Source organism: Acinonyx jubatus, chromosome B2 (assembly GCF_027475565.1).
Source record: "Acinonyx jubatus isolate Ajub_Pintada_27869175 chromosome B2, VMU_Ajub_asm_v1.0, whole genome shotgun sequence".
NCBI classification, from domain to species: Eukaryota; Metazoa; Chordata; class Mammalia; order Carnivora; family Felidae; genus Acinonyx; species Acinonyx jubatus.
Window position 1 is genome coordinate 108,928,191 of NC_069385.1, and position 19,721 is coordinate 108,947,911.

Consider the following 19,721-nt stretch of genomic DNA (forward strand, 5'->3'; position numbering starts at 1 on the left):
ATATTACTTAGTGAGTTCATCTCTCTTTGGGGATAGATGGTTGGGTTTAGAGTGGAGAGGGGTTAATCTTGTCCAGATCTCTTACCCTTATTCTATATCTGAGGGAGTCAGAATCTTCCTCTTTAGGTTAGGAGAGGGACACTGGAGAACAGTAGGGAAGAGAAAAGAGGCAAAATCTAGGCAGTACAGAACTAATTCAAGTAGCTGTGGCTGGAGTACTTTGAATTATTTTCTTGTACTTGATAACTTCAGGCTTTTTCTGGAATAGTGAGTGGATTCCTACTTGTAAGAAACAATAGTATTCTTCATATCTGCCTTGAACTAGCAGAAGGAGAGCCTTTAGGATTCTGTAGTCTGGGCAGGAAGTGTTGCTGGCTTTCTCTTTGATCAGTAGGATCTAGCTTTGAGCCCATCCAGAGAAGCCTTGTGATAGGAAAGGCAGAACTCTAACCCAGTTGCCAGCATCTAAAAGTAGGGCCTATTTTTATTCAGCACTATCACAGCACTGAATAAATGTTCACCTTAGGAGACAGGCACATGCAAGGAGTGGGCCCTAATCTTTATATGTCGCTTATGGTGTCAGAGATAACTATTTTAATACTCTGCAAACATCAGAAAGTTTTTATTGGAATCTCGCAACTGTGAAAACAAATTATCAGTAGTTAGGTTTAAATTTGGGGAAACCTAATTTTACCTAATTTGTGTAAATAACCCCCCCAAATTCCACTTGGCTTTGTGAATGGAGACCTTTTGCTTCGTAAGCCATCTTCCTCATTCACAGGGCAACTAATACTCTTAATCTTTGTGGTAAGTATTCCCATTTTACCTAATACAGCTTCATCTCTAAAAAAATTAAAATCAAAAAGCTAGCTAATGCTTTGGTACCAAAGCATGCCAGGACATATGTCCATTTATCAACTGCCAGATTCAGGGACTGCGGAAGAATGGTGAGGCGTTGGGCAGCAGGGATGGTTGGACATACAAAAACAGGCATCCTATAGGGACATTAAGTATGTGTTTAAAAAATAAAAAGTCAGAGGCATGTTCAGAGAGGAGACAGCCTATAAAGAAGTGAGATGGGTATTTTTTTTTTTTTTTAATGATTATTTTTAAGAGAGAGAGCATAAGCAGGAGAGGGGCAAAGAGAGAGGGACAGAGGATCTGAAGCAGGCTCTGTGCTGACAGCAGCAAGCCTGATATGGTACTTGAACTCATGAGATCATGACCTGAGCCAAAATTGGATGCTCAACCAACTGAGCCATCGAAGCACCCTGTGAGATGGGTTTTTTAAAAATATACCCGAGGCACCTGGCTGGCTCAGTCAGTAGAGTATGCATCTCTTGATATTGGGGCCATGAGTTCAAGCCCTGTGTTGGATCTAGAGCTTATGTAGAAAATAAATATCCTGGGGCGCCTGGGTGGCTCGGTCGGTTGGGCGTCCAACTTCGGCTCAGGTCATGATCTCATGGTTTGTGAGTTCGAGCCCCGCATTGGTCTCTGTGCTGACAGCTCAGAGCCCGGAGCCTGCTTCAGATTCTGTGTCTCCCTCTCTTTCTGACACTCCCCCGTTCATGCTCTGTCTCTCTCTGTCTCAAATATAAATAAACATTAAAAAAAATAAAAAAGAAAGTAAATATCCCTAAACCTTGGTTTTCACCTTAACAAAACATACCTGCCAAGCTTGGGATAAGAGAGAACCTAAGCAAGGTCTTCATTTATTAACAATTTTGTGAGAACATGGACAAATGAAAATAATTTGGGATTGTGAACACATTTCTTTAGAGTTTAATTTTGTAATAATGTTTATGGAATTTTCAACCAAAAAAGTTCTGTATATGGTAACTGTTCATTGATAAGCCAAGCACTGGAACTGATAATGAAAATCTATCATTTAAAAAAAAATCACTCCCATCCTGGTTTGCCCTCAATGCTTATACACTTTCAGAGGACTCTGTATGTTTTCATTGTAGCAATTAATGTTTTAATTTTACATTTATATGTTTATTTGATCAATATATGCCTTCCCCCACAACTAGATTATAAACTCTCCAAAGCAAGAAGTTTGTCTTTGCTTACAGTTTTTTCATGATTGTATTCCCAGTGCACAGTTGCCTGACCCACATAAGAGTGCTCAATAAAAATTCGTTAAAAGAATCAATGTGGTAATAGTAGCTATTTTTTGTTAACTGATTTTGAATACTCGGCAATTTATAAGTGGGTAAAAGCTGCAAACTGCTGATTGTATTTGTTGGGTACTTAGCACTCCAAAAGACTGCTTCTGTCCTGGATCTTTGTATACAAAGCATTGTCTATAACAGCAAATGCATATCAAGGCTGCCAGTGGCCTCTTCATTTGAACAGCATTCTGGCCAGGAGGGGGACACACTGCCCCTGAAGCTCTTAGAATAAAAATTGAGGGTAGGAATGGGGATAAACTGACCTTAGAGTTACCAATAAAAGACTTTTGGACTCTAATTTTCAGATGGCTGCCTTTCTCCTTCCAGCCAGATTTTATAGGCGCGTTGAAGTCAGTCAGTCAAACCCACATCTCTGATTTGGCGCAACATCCTCTTTGTCACCTCATAAAAACTAAGCCAAGCTGCCATTTGATTTCCGGAAGGAAACAAAAAAAAAGCAAAAAGTTTGCTGTTGGTAGAAGGAGGAGGGATGCTTTCACTTCTTACTCTCTATTTTTGTTTCAACATCCTGACTATTTTATATAAAATATAAATATTTCACGCACATATAAAATAAGTACACTCACACACACACGTAAAATATGTAACTTTATGTCAGTAAGGGTTATCTGGTGCTGTGGAATTGTAGACCAGGTTTTTTTTTTTTTTCCTTTGTGTGTGTATTTTTAAATATGTGTCTCTTTCACTCAGTGGATCCCTGTCTTCATTCTTCTTACCAGTTCTCTATCATTATAAATAGGTCCTGCTGCTTTTCCTTCAAGACTCCCTAAATTCCTGTATTCCCATCAGGGCTGGGCAATGTACATTCTTCAGCCTCCATTCTTGAAGAATATTATTCTTTTCTTGTTTCTCTTTTCCTCTTCCCTTTCTGTTGCCCCCACCTCTGTTTAGCTGTTTATGTATTTCCAAGTATACAAGCATTTGGCCATAAAATACTATAAATTGAGCTACTTGTCTTCACAAAGCTTCCTTTAATGCAGGTACACAAAAGATACCACAAAGTCTTTGCTGCATTCAAGAGGATAAAAGTTAATTCATATCTAGATGTATTGATTAAAAGCTTTATAGGCTTTTGTCCATTCCACTGGTGGAAGATCAGGAGAGAAAGGTGTTTTGTAGAAAACAATGGAAATGAGCATGTTTAAGGGAAGTGAATAAGCAGGGTGCAAGTAGAGGCAGAGTTACATGATAGAGGATATGGAGAAAGATGGCAAAGAGGTAAAGTCAAGCATATTGAGGTATTTTCTTTCATCTCCTCTGATACTCTGCCCCTGCTAAAGTTCCACCCAGCTCTCCAACAGCCTACCTACATAAGGATGATTATGAAGATGTTTACTGACTTTTGCCCGCCTCTCTTCCTTTCTTTTCAGGAGCAATTGCAGAAGTCTTCAGATTTCCAGAAGGAAGGACTGCAGAAGACATCTCTGCCTCAGGGAGGCAGGGATAGAAGCCACAGAGACCAAAGAAATGATGAGCGCCCTTGGGGCCAGTAGGTACTCACCTCTAAGGTCTGACTTTCAGAAGGTGAGTATGACTGCTGGGGCAGGAATGGGTTGTGGAGAAGACCCTGTGTTTTTAACTGCCAGGAAGTGGTGAATTGGGTGAGCAAGTATGTATGTCTGTATTTTTGTAGCAGTAGAATAGGGACAAGATAAGGATAGGCATATAGATGTATATTTTAAACTTGCCACTCCTCATCTCCAATTATCTCCTAACTTCCATCTCTCATTTTGTGCCACACTTACGTTAAAGCTGTGGAGTTCAGATCTTCTCATCCGTCCTGGATCCAGGGGTCCCAGTGTTCCCAGCAAGTAGAACATCTACTGTCTCAGTTTCATTCTTGTCCATTTAAGAATCAAGGTAAAAATTTGGCATGTCCTTAGAGGAGTGGGGTATGAATGGACAAACGAGGCAGAGGGATGGGGAGACAATCACAAAAGGTAGTGTTTGAAAAATCCTGACTTCAGGATTTCTGACTTCAGGACCGCTGTCTACCAGTTTTCATTCAGACTTACTACCTCTCCTACACTCACTGAAACATCTAGTACACAGAAGCAGGCAAGCATCATTTCAAACTACCAGGGAAACCCCTTACTCTCTATCTAAAATGCTAGTAGGTACTTTATTTACTCCTTTTTGCACTTTGGGACTGTGGAGGAAGAAAACCAAAATCAAATAAAATTTTAGCTGACCTTTAAGTCCTTTAAACTCTGAGATTCATTTAAATCTGAGCTCCCCCTGATCCAGATTTGTCCTTAAAACTCTTAGCCTACTTTTGTTCATGATTTGTAAATCCAGGCATTTTTAGAGTCCCAGAGGTCTAATTTACTACCCAAATAAATCTGTGGTTTGGGTAAGTTTTGGGAATACTTGTAACACTACAAGTACAAAGAACTGCATAATATACAACCAAAGCCACCAAAGGAATAAGAAGTAAGGGGATAAGGGGTAAAAAGTATCTCAGGGCCTCTGGCTGTTGAGCTTCTGTCAGTTAAGGACTACTCATTCCTAAGGTATGACCCTGTGGATGAAGCAATGGAAAGCATTCTGGTGCCAGGGCTGCCAACACTTTGTCACCGCCACTTTCTACTTTCTCTCCCTTGCTTCAACCTAAGATCTGTTTCTCATCAGCTACCACATTCCTCTGTTCAGGGACAATCAGGTGTTTGGTCACAGCTTTCATTCCTAACTTCCTGCTTGCATTCTCCAGTGGTATCTGAGGTCCACCTTTAAGATGTGCTGATCTGGGGGATGAGCAGGGGGAAAGGGAACATTTTTATTTATTTTATTTTACTATTTTTTTAATTTTTAATTTGTTAATGTTTATTTTTGAGAGAGAGAGAGAGAGAGAGAGACAGATGTGAGCAGGGGAGGGGCCGAGTGAAAGGGAGACACAGAATCGAAGCAGGCTCCAGGCCCCAAGCTGTCAGCACAGAGCCTGACGTGGGGCTCAAACCCACAGACAACAAGATTGTGACCTGAGCCAAAGTTGGACACTTAACCGACTGAGCCACCCAGGCACCCCTAGAAAGGAAACATTTTTAGAGTAATATTTTCCCTCTGAACTTTTATTTGATATGCTAGAGTTCACACATATTATAATGATAAGATACTTAAGGCCTTTTTGTTGAAATATATTTCATATAATGTTAAATTTTTTGTAACATAAGATTCACCATTTTGAAGTATACAGTCCAGTAGTTTTTAATATATTCAGGGTTGTGCAACTGTCACCACTATCTAATTCCAGAACATTTGTACCACCCCCCCCCTAAAAAAAAATACCCATTAGCAGACACTCCCAATTATTCCCTACCCCAAAGCTGCTGGCAGTCACCAATTTGCTTTCCATCTCAGTGGCTTTAACTGTTCTGGGTAGTTTGTATAAATGGAGTCATACAATGTGTGGTCTTTTGTGTCTGGCTTCTTTCATTTAACATGTTTTCAAACTTCATTCACGTTGTCCTGTGTGTCAGTACTTCATTGTATTTTGTGGTTGAAAAATACACTACTTCGTCGATATACCACATTTTGTTTATCCACCAATTGACGGGATTTGGGGTTATTTCTGTTTTTTGGCTAATATGATTAATGCTGCCATGAACATTTGTATGCATGTGTTTGCGGACACAAGTTTTTCAGTTCTCTTGAGTATATCCTGGGTCCTATGGCCAACTCTCTAACATTTTAAAAATGAAGTTTTATATTAAAGTATAAGGTGCATATAGAAAACAGAAGCACACACATCACAAGTGTTAAGCTCAAAAATTTTTATGGAATGAACACACCTAGGTAACCAACAACCAAATCAAAAGATAGAATATAACCAACACCCCTGAAGCCCCTCTCATGTCCTCATGCAGTTACTACACTTTCAAAAGTGTAACCACTGTTCATTCAAGCCCCCATTGGGCTCTGCATTGACAATGTGGAGCCTGCTTGGGATTCTCTCCCTCCCTATCTCTCTTCCCTCCCTTGCTTGCACTCTCTCTCAAAATAAATAAATAAATAAACGTTATACACACACACACACACACACACACACACACATTTTAGAAATGTAACCACTTTTCTTGACTGCTATCTGAGGTATTGTTTGGTTATGTTTTTGTTTTATGGAGGTGAGATAAACAAGTGACATTTAGCACATTCACAATGTTGTAAACCATCACCTCTGTCTAGTTCCAATACATTCTCATCACCCCAAAATAAAACCTTGTGTCTATTAAGCAGTTAGTTCTCATTCCTACCTCCCTTCAGCTCCTGGCTATTACCAATCTGCTTTCTGTCCCTATGGATTTGCATATTCTGGTTATTTCATATAGATGGAGTCATAGGATATGTGACCTTTTCTGTCTGGTTTCTTTCACTTAGCATAATGTTTTTGAGGTTCATCCATTTTGTAGCACGTATCAGTCGCTCATTACTTTGTATAGCTGAATAATATTCCATTGTATGTGTATACCACAGTTTGTCCATTCATTCATTGATGGGTATTTGAGTTATTTCCACCTTTTAGCTATTGTGAATTGTACTGCTATGAACATTCATGAATAAGTATGTGTTTGAGTACCTGTTTTCACTATTTTTCAGTATATAACTAGAAATGGAATTGCTGGGTGATTATTTTTATGTTTAACTTTTCGAGGAACTGCCAAACTTTTCCACAGAACCTGAATCATTTTACATCCCTTTCAGCAATATACAATGGTTCCAATTTCTCCATATTCATAACACTTGTTAATTTCCTTTTTTATATATATTATAGCCATCCTAGTGTTTCATTGTGGTTTTGATTTACCTTTCCTTGATAACTAATGATATTTAACATCTTTTCATATACTATTTGGCCACTTATATATCTTCCTTAGAGAAATGTCTACTTAAGCCCTTTGCTCATTTTTTAATTGGGTTGTTTGTCTCTCTGTTGTAGAATGGTATGTATGTGTGTGTGTATGTATTTTAGAGAGGGAGCGCAAGTGGGGGAGAGGGGCGGGGGGGGGAGAGAGAGAGAGAGAGGTGGGGGGGGATCTTAAACAGGCTCCACACTCAGTGCAGAGCCCAATGTGGGGCTTCATCTCACAACTTTGTGATCATGACCTGAGCCGAAATCAAAAGTTGGATGCTCAACTGACTGAGCCACCCAGGCACCCTTTTGTTGTAGAATTTTAAGGATTCTTTATATATTCTGGATACTAGACCTTTATCAGATACATGATTTGCAGATATTTTCTCCCATGCTGTATGCTGTCTTTTCACTTTGTTCTTTTGATGCACAAAAGATTTTAATTTTTTTTAAGTCCAGTGTATCCATTTTTTCTTTTATTGTTGGTTTGGTGTAATATTTAAGAATCATTGCCAAATCCAAGACCATGAAGATTTATCCATCAATTTTTTTCTATGAATTTTTTAGTTTTAACTCTTATGTTTAGGTTGTTGATCTACTTTAAGTTAATTTTTATATATAGTGTGGGGTAGGGGTCCAGCTGCATTCTTTTGTATGTGAATATACAGTTGTTCCAGCACCATTTATTGAAGAAACTGCTTTTTCTACATTGAATGGTCTTGGCATTCTTGTTGAAATTGATTGGCTGTAGATATATGGTTATTTCTGGACTCTCAGTTCTATTCCAGTGGTTTACATGTCTGTCCTGATGCCAGTGCTACTCTATTTTGATCGCTGTAGCTTTGTAGTAAGTTTTGAAATTGAGAAGTATGAGTCTTCCAACTTTGTTCTTCAAGATTGTTTTGCTGTTCGGGCCCTCTTGCAGTTTCATATGAATTTGAAGATTGGCTTTTCATTTCTGCAAAAAGGGTCATTGGAATTTTGATAGGAATTGTTTTAAATCTGTAGATCACTTTGGATAGCATTGCTATTTTGACAATATTAAATTTTCCAATCCATGAACATAGATAGGATGCCTTTTTGTTTATTGAGGTCTTTTTTAATATCTTTCAGCAATATTTTATAGTTTTTTGTGTTTGTCTTTCACGTCCTTGGCTAAATTTGATTCTCTGTATTTTTTTATTTAATATATATTTTTAAATTTTTTTAATGTTTATTTTTGAGAGAGAAAGAGAGAGACAGAGACAGAGTGTGAGTGGGGGAGGCGCAGAGAGAGAGACAGAATCTGAAGTAGGCTCCAGGCTCTGAGCTGTCAGCACAGAGCCCAACGTGGGGCTGGAACCCACAAACCACGAGATCATGACTTAGGCCGAAGTCAGATGCTCAACCAACTTAGCCACCAAGGCGCCCCTGTTCCTCTGTGTTTTATTCTTTTGTATGCTGTTGTAAGTGGAATTGTTTCTTAATTTCCTTTTGGACTATTTATTGCAGGTATAGAAACACAAATCACTTTTATGTGTTGATCTTATACCCTGAAACTTGGCTGAATGTGTGTGTGGACTCTTTATAGTATTAATATTAAAAAATAAATACATATTATTAATATAATATATATTATATATAAATAAGATCATGTTATCTAAGAATAGAGATAGTTTTACTGTTTCCTTTCCAATTTGGATATCTTTTATTTCTTTTTCTTGCCTAATCACTTTAGCTAGAACTTCTAGTACAATGTTTAAAAGCAATGGTAAAAGTGACATCCTTGTCTGTTTCCTAATTTTAGGGGGAAAAGTTTCAGCTTTTTACCATTGTGATGTTAGCTCTAGGTTTTTTATAAATGACCTTTATCATATTGAAGGAATTCCTTTTTGTTTCTAATGTTCTGAGAGTTTTTATCATGACAAGGTGTTGAATTGTGTTAAATACTTTTTATGTTTTAATTGAGATGATTATGAGTGGGGTTTCTTCTTTCATTATATTAATGTTGTGTATTGCATTGATTGATTTTCTTATGTTTTACCACCCTTACATTCCTGGGATAAATCCTACTTACACAGTTGTTCATAGGGTTATCTTATAATACCTTCTTATTTCTGGGAGGTCAGCAGTAATGTCCCACTTTCATTTCTGATTTTATATTTTTTAATTTTTTGTCCAACTACATATCAGTTTTAGTAAAGCCATTATTCTTTTTGGGGGTGGGGGAGGAACAGAGGGAGAGAGAGAATCTTAAGCAGGCTCTATGCCCAGCATGGAGCCCAACGTGGGGCTCGATCTCACAACCATGAGATCATGACCTGACCCAACATCAAGAGTCAGATGCTGAACCTATTGAGCCACACAGGTCCCTCATTTCTGATTTTAGTTATCTGCATCTTCTCTCTTTTTTTCTAAGTAAATTTAGCTAAAGTTTTGCCAATTTTGTCAGTCTTTTCAAAATACCAACTCTTGATTGATTGCATTGATTCTCTATTGTTTTTCTGTTCCCTATATCATTTATCTCTGCTCTAATCGTTATTATTTCTTTCTTCCTACTGTCTTTTAGTTTTAGTTGTCTCTTTTTTTTTTCCTGTTTCCCCAAGCTGTAAAGTTAGGTTATTGATTTAAGATCTTTTTTAAAACACTTCACAGCTATAATTTCCCTCTTGGCACTGTTTTCACTGCATCCCATGAGTTTTGGTATGTTGTATTTTTATTTTCATTGATCAAAGCATTTTGATGAATTCATCAAAGTATTTTATTATTTTCTTCTGAGTTTTTCTTTGACCTATTGGTTACTGTATAGAGTGTGTTGTTTAATTTCCATTTTTGTGAATTTTCCAGTTTTCCTTCAGTTATTTTTAGCTTCATTGTATTATGATTGGAGAAGATACTTTGTATGATTTCAGTATTTTTAAATGTATCGAGTTTTATTTTTTAGATATATTGTGGACTAACATATCTATTCTGGAGAGTGTTTCATGTGTACTTGAGAAGAATGTATATTCTGTTTTTGGATAAAGTATTCTGTATGTTAGGACTACTTAGTTCAGTGTTGTTCAAATGTTTATGCATTTGCCTTTTATTTAAAAAAATTTTTAATGTTTATTTATTTTAGATGGCGGGGGGCGGGGGGCGGGGGCAAGGGGCAGAGAGAAAGGGAGACAGAGAATCCCAAGCAGGCTCCACAACTGTCAGCACAGAGTCTGATGCGGGGCTCGAGCTCACAAACAGTGAGATCATGACCTGAGCTCAAACCAAGAGTTGGTCACTTAACCAACTGAGCCACTGAGACACCCCTGGGCATTGGCCTTTTAAATCATATGAGAAACTAAAGGGGAGTTACAAACCACATATAGAATAATACTAGATTTTATATTTACCTATGTGTTTTCTTTGACTGGATTTCTTTCTTTGTATGGTTTTGAGTTATTGTCCTAGTGCCCTTTCATTTCGGCCTAAAGGACTCCCTTTAACATTTCATGTAAGGCAGGTCTACTAGTGATGAACTCCTTCAGCTTTTGTTTCTCTGTAAAGATCTTAATTTCCCCTTTGTTTTGAAGGATAGTTTTGTTGGATATAGAATATTGGTTGAGAGTCTTTTATTCTTCTACTCAGAATAATTTCAATAGTCCATCTTCAAGTTCACTCATTTTTTTCTTCTGCTAGCTTGAATCTGCTGTTGAATCCCTGTAGTGAGTTTTCCATTTCAGCTACTATACATTTTAGCTCTAGAATTTTATTTAGTTCTTATATAATATTATGATAATAAATGTATATTAAAATAATATAAATTTAAATAATTTCTCTTTATTAATATTCTCTATTCATTTGTTCATTCTCCTAGTTTCCTTTAGTGTTTTTGTCTATTGTTATTTGTTTTGTTTTGTTTTGGGGGGGAGAGTGAAAGTGTGAGCAAGGGGCAGAGAGAGAGAGAGAGAGAAAAATCCCAGGAAGGGTAGAGGGAGGTGGGGGGAGAGAGAGAGAGGGAGAGAGAGAGAGAGAAGCAGGGCTCACCTGAAGCAGGGCTTATGTTTTACCTGAATTGGGGCTTGTGTTCACCAGATGTGGGGCTCGAGATCACCCAATGTGGGACTCCCAACTCATGAACTGGAAGAATATGACCTGAACCGAAGTCAGATGCTTAACAACTGAGCCACCCCGGTGGCCCTGCCTATTTTTTTCTTTAGCTCTTTGAGCATATTGAAAACCTTGATTTAAAATATTTGCCTAGTTAAGTCCAACATCTGAACTTCCTTGGTGAGATGGCTTCTATAAACTTTTTTTCTGTGAATGAATCATACTTTCTTTATTCTTTTTATACCTTGTGATTTTTTTGTTTAAAACAACATTTTGAATATTACAGTGTGTCAGTCTGGGAATCAGATCGCCCTCCCAGGTTTTGCTGCTGTTGATTATTGAAGACTGTTGTCATCCATTTGTTTATTAACTTTTCCAAACTCTTTTTGCTAAGACTGTATTTCTTGTTGTGTGTGCCTACTGAAACTGTTTCATTATCTCAGTAGTCAGTCAGTGACCTGACAGAAATTTCCTTAAATGCCTGGAGTGAAAACACCACCACCACCAGCTTTTTGTAGTTTGGCTCTGAGCTGGGGCACTAGTTCAGTGCTAAACCAACTTGTCTGAAACTCTGCCTCAGCCTTCACCTCCTGATTGCATGGAGCCCAGAGATCATCCAAAGGTGCAAGTCTAGGGTCCTCTCAGTTCTTTTCTGAACATGCACTTTCATGCTGGGTTTCCCCAATCACATGATAACCCTTCAGAGTCCTTATTTTCCCATGTAGCTTTCTCCTGATGCTCCTACTTGTCAGGCTTTTAAATCCATCTGCTGCTTATTCCATTCTCCATCTCTTGCTTTAGGTAACCACCAGTAGTATATATGTCTTTAAATACTTTCAACAGATGCTACTTGGAAATCTGCTTCAACCTGAGCGGGCAAAACAAGAGGTCAGACTCAGCATGGGTCCCCTGGGGAACCACTGGACAGGGCAGAATTTACAGCCACAATCTTTTGAGAACAAGGATGCATATATCCTCCCCTGGCACTAACAAGCCACACTAGGAATGTGGGCCACTGTCCCACAGCCACCACCAAACTGGGTAAAAGGGGATGGTAGACAGGTAAACAAAAATGCCACGTTTTGTTACTGATATTTAATAGCTGCTTCCTTCATTAAGCACCCCACTGGTTAGACTCCATTGTAAGTTTTATTAGACTCCTGAGTTCTGAAAAAGTTGCTTCTTTCAGTTTTTGCCAGCTTAATGATAGCTTCATTGGAGGACTGATTCTTGTAACTCTCTACCATGCCATTTCTGTGACATCTCAATATATTTAACTTTTTGAGGAACTGTTGAACTGCTTTCCATAGCAGCTGCACCACTTTGCACTCCCACCAGAAGTGGGAGGGTTTTATTTTTTCCACATCTTTCCCAACGCTTGTTATTTTCTGTTATTGTTCTTTGATTACAGCCATCCCAGTGGATGTAAAAGGATATATCCTTACGGTTTTTATTTGCATTTCTTTAATAACTAAAGATGTCAAGCATCTTTTCATGTGTTTATTGGCCATTTGTATATATTCTTTGGAAAACTTTCCAAATCCTTTGCCCATTTTTTAATTGGATAACTTGTCTAAGATCCATTTTTTAATATATCATTGTCTAGTCTTTTTTCTTACATGGTTATCCTAAAAATCATGTATTAAGAAAACATGTATATAAAGGTATCTACAGTGTCAGAACTTTATACAACATGACGTAATTTTTAAGTACAAGAAGAGGCACTTCTACCTGTGTAAAGATGCATGTTGTATTAATTAGGACTCTTGGTTATAACAGAAACCTAACTCAAACAAGCTTAAGAAAAAAATGGATAGGGGATAATTTATTTGGTAACTGGAAAACTGGGGCAGCGTTATATCCAGGAGATCAGAGATGTCATTAGGACCCTCTCTTCCCCTTTCCCTCAGCTTTGCTTAGCCTCATTCTCTCTTCACTCAGGGGCAGGATAGTCCCTACAGTCTCAAGCTGCCATGGTCCTTATAGGTTTCTATCTAGAAAATGAAAAATGTATTTTTCCTAATAACACCAAAAATCTCTGGGATGAAGACAAGTGTGACTTGGTCCACATTCCTATCCCTGAACAGTTACTATGGCCAGGTGGATGAAGTACTCACACCAGGCCCTGCTCATAAGCTCACCATGGAAAGGCAGGCTCTACCCTATGGAACAATCTAGACTAAATTGAATTCATGTGGAATGGGGGAAGGTGAGATTCCTCAAAGGAGATGCTTCTCTTTTTTTTTAAGCTTTTTTTTTTAATTTTTTTTTCAACGTTTATTTATTTTTGGGACAGAGAGAGACAGAGCATGAACAGGGGAGGGGTAGAGAGAGAGGGAGACACAGAATCGGAAACAGGCTCCAGGCTCTGAGCCATAAGCCCAGAGCCCGACGCGGGGCTCGAACTCACGGACCGCGAGATCGTGACCTGGCTGAAGTCGGACGCCTAACCGACTGCGCCACCCAGGCGCCCCAAGCTTTCTTTTTTTTAAATGTTTACCCATTTATTTTTGAGGGGGGCGTGCAGAGACAGAGGGAGAGAGAGAATCCCAAGCAGGCTCCGCGCTGTCAGTGCAGAGCCCAATATGAGGCTCGAACCCACAAATCGTGAGATCATGACCTGACGTGAAAATCAACAGTTGGATGCTTAACTGACTGAGCCACCTAGGCACCCCCAAAGGAAATGCTTCTAAATAGAAAATAAAATGTCCTCAGTAGAGCTGCAAAGATTCAGTGCTGCCTTTACGTTTGTAACCTTTCTTTTAGTGGCTTTTTATCACAATACGGATGCTCAAGTTCTTGTCCCCACAAGATATGATAATTATTGCCCTGTCCTTGGTGGAGGGTGGTGGTGGTAAGAGATTATGAATAAAGATGTTCTAGCTCTGCCTCTTCAAAAAGTCCCAGAGAAGAAGGGGAAAAGCCAATCATTTTGGAGTGGGAAGAGCCTGGAACTTGACTCCTGATTCTCTGATTTTGAGTTTCATAGAGGAACTGAGAAACTCCTCTATAAAAAGGTAAGCATTTGCATTTTTCTGAATTCATAAGATTAAACTATTTTAGTTTCATTAACATGGTCTCATGACCTGGAAGGACTGTTCTTATATATTGTAAAAAATTACCCACCACACCTTAGATGAGGAAGTTGCCGATGAATATCAGGTCTATAGCAGGCTGACCACCAAGTTTCACTCTTTTTGTTTTCTTCCCAGTTTCCAGCATATAAATACATTTTTCATGCTGCAAATTATTTGGATATAGTTATTTTTATATACTTTGAGATGAAATATACATTTCGAAGTGATATTTGAGAAACCAAATTCATCTTTTTATGGAAAACCACCATTTGAAGCTGTTGTTGATTTCTTCATGAGCATAAATTGAAGGCAACTGTGGTAAAGGATCAGCGGGTCCTTTCCTACAATCTTCAGTCTGAATTAGCGCACAGCTGATGCCACTGAATCACAAAATCTAGCCCACTTAATAACCCTAAGCAGCTAACCACAAGTAGCTGTATACAGGGGGCTCTCCAGGTTCGTGTAATGACAAGTGGAAAACAAAGGAAAAGGTCAGACTTGCTGGTGTGTTTTTAAGAAAGCATTTCAGTCTGTTTTTGTTTTGTGTATATGTTTCTATTTTTTTAAAGTAATATAAATGACAAAGTTTACTGGTTGGAGGAGATATTCAGAATATGGAGAACACAGGTTATGGGAAATAAAGGTTAAGAAACACAATGATCAAGAGGTAAGACTAATTTTTCATTAACATGCCAGAACTGAATGAAACCTTTCAAGAGTCATCTAGGAACAAAGTTTTTGGTAATGCCTTAAAAGTCAAGCATGTGCTCATATACTTGAACAAATCTACAAAGATATAAAATAAGTGGACTTTATAGTTGTAATCAAAACCCACTGCAGTATGGCAGCCAAGTTTGTATGGTGCTTTACAGTTTACATAACACTTTGCCACATTCTCTCATTTGCCATATATTTAATGATAGACATAATTGTGCTACATACTAATTAAGTTTAATTAGTAAGTTCTTGTGAATGACTGTAATTAGTGGAACTGGTTTGCTGCCAAAGCAAATTTTCAGTTCTCATTTTATTAGTTACCTAGTGTTTATAATCAGGATCAGCTTAAGTCATATTCTGGTTTGTATCATACACACTGATCCTCATGAATATTAAGAGAGAAACTCCTGAGTTCTTACTCCTCGGCACTTAAGCTTCCCTTGCTCCAGGGCTTTTGTTGTACCAAAACTTTCAACTCCTACCAGTCCCCTCCTAACTCCACATCTCTTCATTAGCCTTCATCTACCCATTTTTTGAGGGAGACTTGTATATAACATTTAACATTCTTTCACCAATAAATATTTATTGAGCACTGTGTATCAGAGATTGAGCGAGGTGTTGGAAACATACACAGTGGTTGACAAAGCATTCCTGGTCCATGCCCTTATGGAGCTCACAGACTAATGGGTAGACAAAGCCTAGACTGGAGTGGGGAAGGTGGGCAGGAAGTTGTCAGACCTGTTTTACTCTCCCACTAAGCTACCAATGTAGACTTTATCATGAGTCTCCATTTGTCTTTTTTTCCTTGTGTGGTTGAACTCTCAAGCAAGGAAAACACAGTTATCATCAATTGTACCCCCTGGGCCCTCCAGCACAGGATATTGTAGGAGAGAGTGCCGGGGGCCAGTAGCCTGGTATTGAGTAGGTGAGGGGAACCTAAAGTTAGGCAGGAATTAGTGAGGAATTAGTGATCTTAAGGAGGCAAGTTCTCAGAAAAGAAATAGCATTTGCAAAGGTCGTGAGGCAGGAAGGAATTTGGCAGGTTTAAGAAGCTCATTTAGTATGGTTGGAGGGAGAAACAGGAGAAATGGCTAGAATTGGAAAGGTGTAGGCCTTAGAGCCAAGTTAAAAACTTTACCTTGAGGGTACTGAGAAGCCATGGAAAAGTTTCAGTGACATTTCCCTGTCTCTGTAACCCATTATTTACCTGGATAGGTCCTCTTATCTTTACAGAGGTGGTGTGCAGACAGGTGTAGTATCTTTTCAGACTGAAACGCACCGGCAGCATAGCAGAAACCATGCTTAGAAGCAGGGGGTGGAAAGAGCTTGAGAGCTTGAGAGTCTTGGGTCTGTATGATTTGAACAAATCTTTTAACCTCTCCAGGCCACTTTCCTTTTATGTACAATTGATAATGTAGCATTTAAACCCCTCATCAGGCTGTTGTAGGGTCAGGAATAACAGGTACAGTGCCTATGACTGGTACTCCATAGGTGGTAGCTGTCTCTATTTTAACAGTGTTCTCTTGCTAACACAAATTTTACACTCTTCTTTGGGAATAGAATCACAAAATCATATACTGTACTGTCAAATTGTGAAGAAACCCCGAAGGTCTGCCTGTGTATGATGCTTGCATCCCTTCTGCAACGCTGGCGATCAGTTGGTTTGTTGTCCAGCATTATTTATAACATCCAGGGACAGGAAGCTTACTACTGTCTGAAACATCCACTCATGTTTGGGTTCTGCAAAAGGGTTCTTTTCTTGGACAGAATCCAAATCTGCTTCCCTGTGACCTCTCTCCAGGGGTCTCAGTAGTGCCCCTAATGCCTTGTCCATGTGACAGCCCTCAGGTGTTTGAGGCCATTATCTTCGCCACCACCTAGAGTTGAAGAGCTTATTTCTTCAGCTTCACAACAACAATAAAAGGGTCAATTCAGGGGCACCTGGGTGACTCAGTCATTTAAGCATCCGACTTTGGCTCAGGTCATGATCTCATGGTTCGTGAGTTCGAGCCCTGCTGTGCTGACAGCTCAGAGTCTGGAGCCTGCTTCAGGTTCTGTGTCTCCCTCTCTCTCTGACTCTACCCTGCTCACACTCTGTCTCTCTCTCTGTCTCTCTCTCTCTCTCTCTCTCTCTCTCTCAAAAATAAATAAACATTAAAAAAAATTTTTAAAGGGTCAATTTATCAAGAAAGACAGTAATCCTAAAGCATACATGTACCTAACAATAGACCTTGAAAACATGAAGTAAAAAGTGTTAGCGATAGATTTTAATAAAAATAAAAGGGGCATCTGGCTGGCTCAGTCAGTGGAGCATGCAGTTCTTGATCTCAAGGTTGTGTGTAGACATTACTTAAAAATCTTAAAAAATAATAATAGTAGTTATCATTTACTGAGCACCCACACTATACTTGGTGCTATAGATAAACAGATGAGTCTCAGTCACAAGTAAGTAAGTGTAACACAAGTATACAGATACTGTGATCGGTCTGTGCAGGAAAAAAGTAGGGTGTAATGGTGGAGCACCAAGGGAACAATCATCTTTATGAAAGAGGAACCTGCCTCTTAGATGACACAAACTCTACCCTGACAACTGAATGGGTAATACCTACACTCAACTGGACTTAGCCACGCGTGGTATTTGTTAAAATATCACTTTAGAGGCTTTAGTCACACAAAGTATTCAAAACAGCCACGTCAGTAAAACAAGTGCATTTCTACAAGAAGTGTTCATTTTCCCTGTTAACATTCTTTATAAAGCCTCTTTTAAAAGAGACAGAATAATAGCATCCAGGCAAGGAAGAAGAGTGGAATACTGTGATTTACTGTATGTACAAATGGATGGCCAATATTTAGAAAGGAAGAGCTTCAACTAGTCTTTCCTAAGCACTGACATAGAAAAGACAAGGCATACTGTGTTTGTTACAGCCATACAGTACAGGAAGGCCACAGAAGAGAGGAGCAGCAAAGCACTTGCCCCCCAACTCAGTGCAAGTTGTGTGAAAGCAGCATGGTGCTCACACTGCAACACTGGCTTCTTTGTGTGGGGCCCTGTGCTGGATGCAAGGGTAAAGATGACCTCTCTAGGAGGCTGAGGCATGTGTCCAAGGTGATCCAGCACAAAGAGCTACAGGGCCTTGGGAAAGGATTGCTCTGGAAATTCAAAGGATAGATCCTTGGACAAATGAAGCTAACCTTCCTAAAGGAGAATACATACAATGTCTAAGAATAACTACAACGAAGTCCTCGCTGCCTTCTTTAAGAAGAAATGAATGAGAGAGGCAGAAACACAAGAGTAAATATTGGTGGAGACTAAAACTAATATTTTGCAAATTTGTAAAAGGAAGCCCATCAAGAAAGTTACAAAACTCTAGGGGCGCCTGGGTGGCTCCCCTACCCATCCAACTTCAGCTCAGGTCATGATCTCCCGGTTCGTGAGTTTTGAGCCCCACATCAGGCTCTGTGCTGACAGCCTGGAGTCTACTTTGGATTCTGTCTCTCCCTCTCTCTCTGCCCTTCCCCCCATGTGTACTCTGTCTTTCTCTTAAAAATAAACATTAAAAAAAAAAAAAAAGAAAACTAAGGATCTTGAAATAGTTACCAAAACAAGAAACAATGAAAATGTATAGAAAAGTTTGTTTCACAGTGTGCAGCCTTGCACCTTTATAATTCAACAAGGAGGATAAAACAAGTGTTATAAGCAAAAAGTACTGATGGAGACAAGTGAAGAAACAGGAGTGTTAAGTGGAAGTTCATAGACACCAGTCCCATTCCATTGCCCAGTTGAGGGAACTCAAGTCCAGAGAGGGTTCTCTGACTCCTGAGACACAAACAGACTCCTCTTACCCAGCAGAGCAGAGCACTGCAGCTGAAGGATAACTTTAGCACAAACTCCCTTTCAGCTGTTTCTGAGCTGACTTGACAAAAGAAGCTTACTCCAGAAAAGTCTTAATTTTACCACCTAATACTTCATCGAGGTATTCTTTTCACTGCTGGGGCACTGGCACACAGTAATCAGCTCTCTTTCCTGCCCCTCACTTGCTGAGCTACCTTTTTATTTTTTTTTTAATATTTTATGTTCATTTATTTTTGAGAGAGAGCACAGCAGGGGAGAGGCAGAGAGACAGGGAGACACAGAATCTGAAGCAGGCTCCAGGCTCCGAGCTGTCAGTACAAAACCCGATGCAGAACTCAAACTCAAGAACCGTGAAATCATGACCCGAGCCGAAGTCGGACGTTTAATTGAGCCACCCAGGTGGCCCTCTGAGCTACCTTTTTAAAAAAATAAGTTCTCTTCAAGCATTGTTATTGAGAAATTGCTCACACACCATAAAGTTCGCCCTTCTAATGTATACAATTCATTGATTTTTAGTATATTCATGAGGTTGTGCACCTATCACCACCAATTCCAGGTCATTTTTATCTCCCCATAAGATCTCATACCCATTAGCAGATATGCCCAACTGTTCCACCCCAAACCACTAGCAACCACTAGTCCACTTTCCGTCTTTATGGATTTTCCTATTCTGGACATTTTATACAAATAGAATCATACAACATGTGGTGTTATGTGTCTGGCTTCTTTAGCATGTTTTTACGGTTCATCCATGTTGTAGCGTGCATCAGTACTTCATTCCTTTTTATGGCTGAATCATAGTCTATCACAGATATACCACATTGTTTATCCATTTATCAACTGATGGACTTTTGGCTATTGTGAATAGCAGTACAATGAACATTCATGTACAACTTTTTGTGCGGACACGTGCTTTGCTTTCATTTCTCTTGGGCATATACCTAGGATTGCAGTTGCTGAGTCATATG

General features: G+C 39.1%; 1 protein-coding gene across 3 annotated transcripts in view; it reads left to right on the forward strand.

The window, feature by feature from the left end:
* The window catches only part of ZNF318 (zinc finger protein 318), a 46,165-nt gene extending 29,152 nt beyond the window's left edge, over window positions 1–17,013 (forward strand). Inside the window, exons 8-10 of one of the 3 annotated variants that reach the window (XR_008298593.1) lie at window positions 3,569–3,722; window positions 14,008–14,123; window positions 14,319–17,013. Coding sequence is in view for 2 of the 3 variants with exons in the window: in XM_053222769.1 (XP_053078744.1) it covers window positions 3,569–3,691 (123 nt within the window). In the remaining variant the exon portion in view is untranslated. Of the gene's footprint in view, window positions 1–3,568; window positions 4,407–14,007; window positions 14,124–14,318 lie in introns of those variants that run through there. The other 2 variants (XM_053222769.1, XM_027057697.2) reach the window with 2 other exon arrangements.
* Window positions 17,014–19,721: the final 2,708 nt, after the last annotated feature.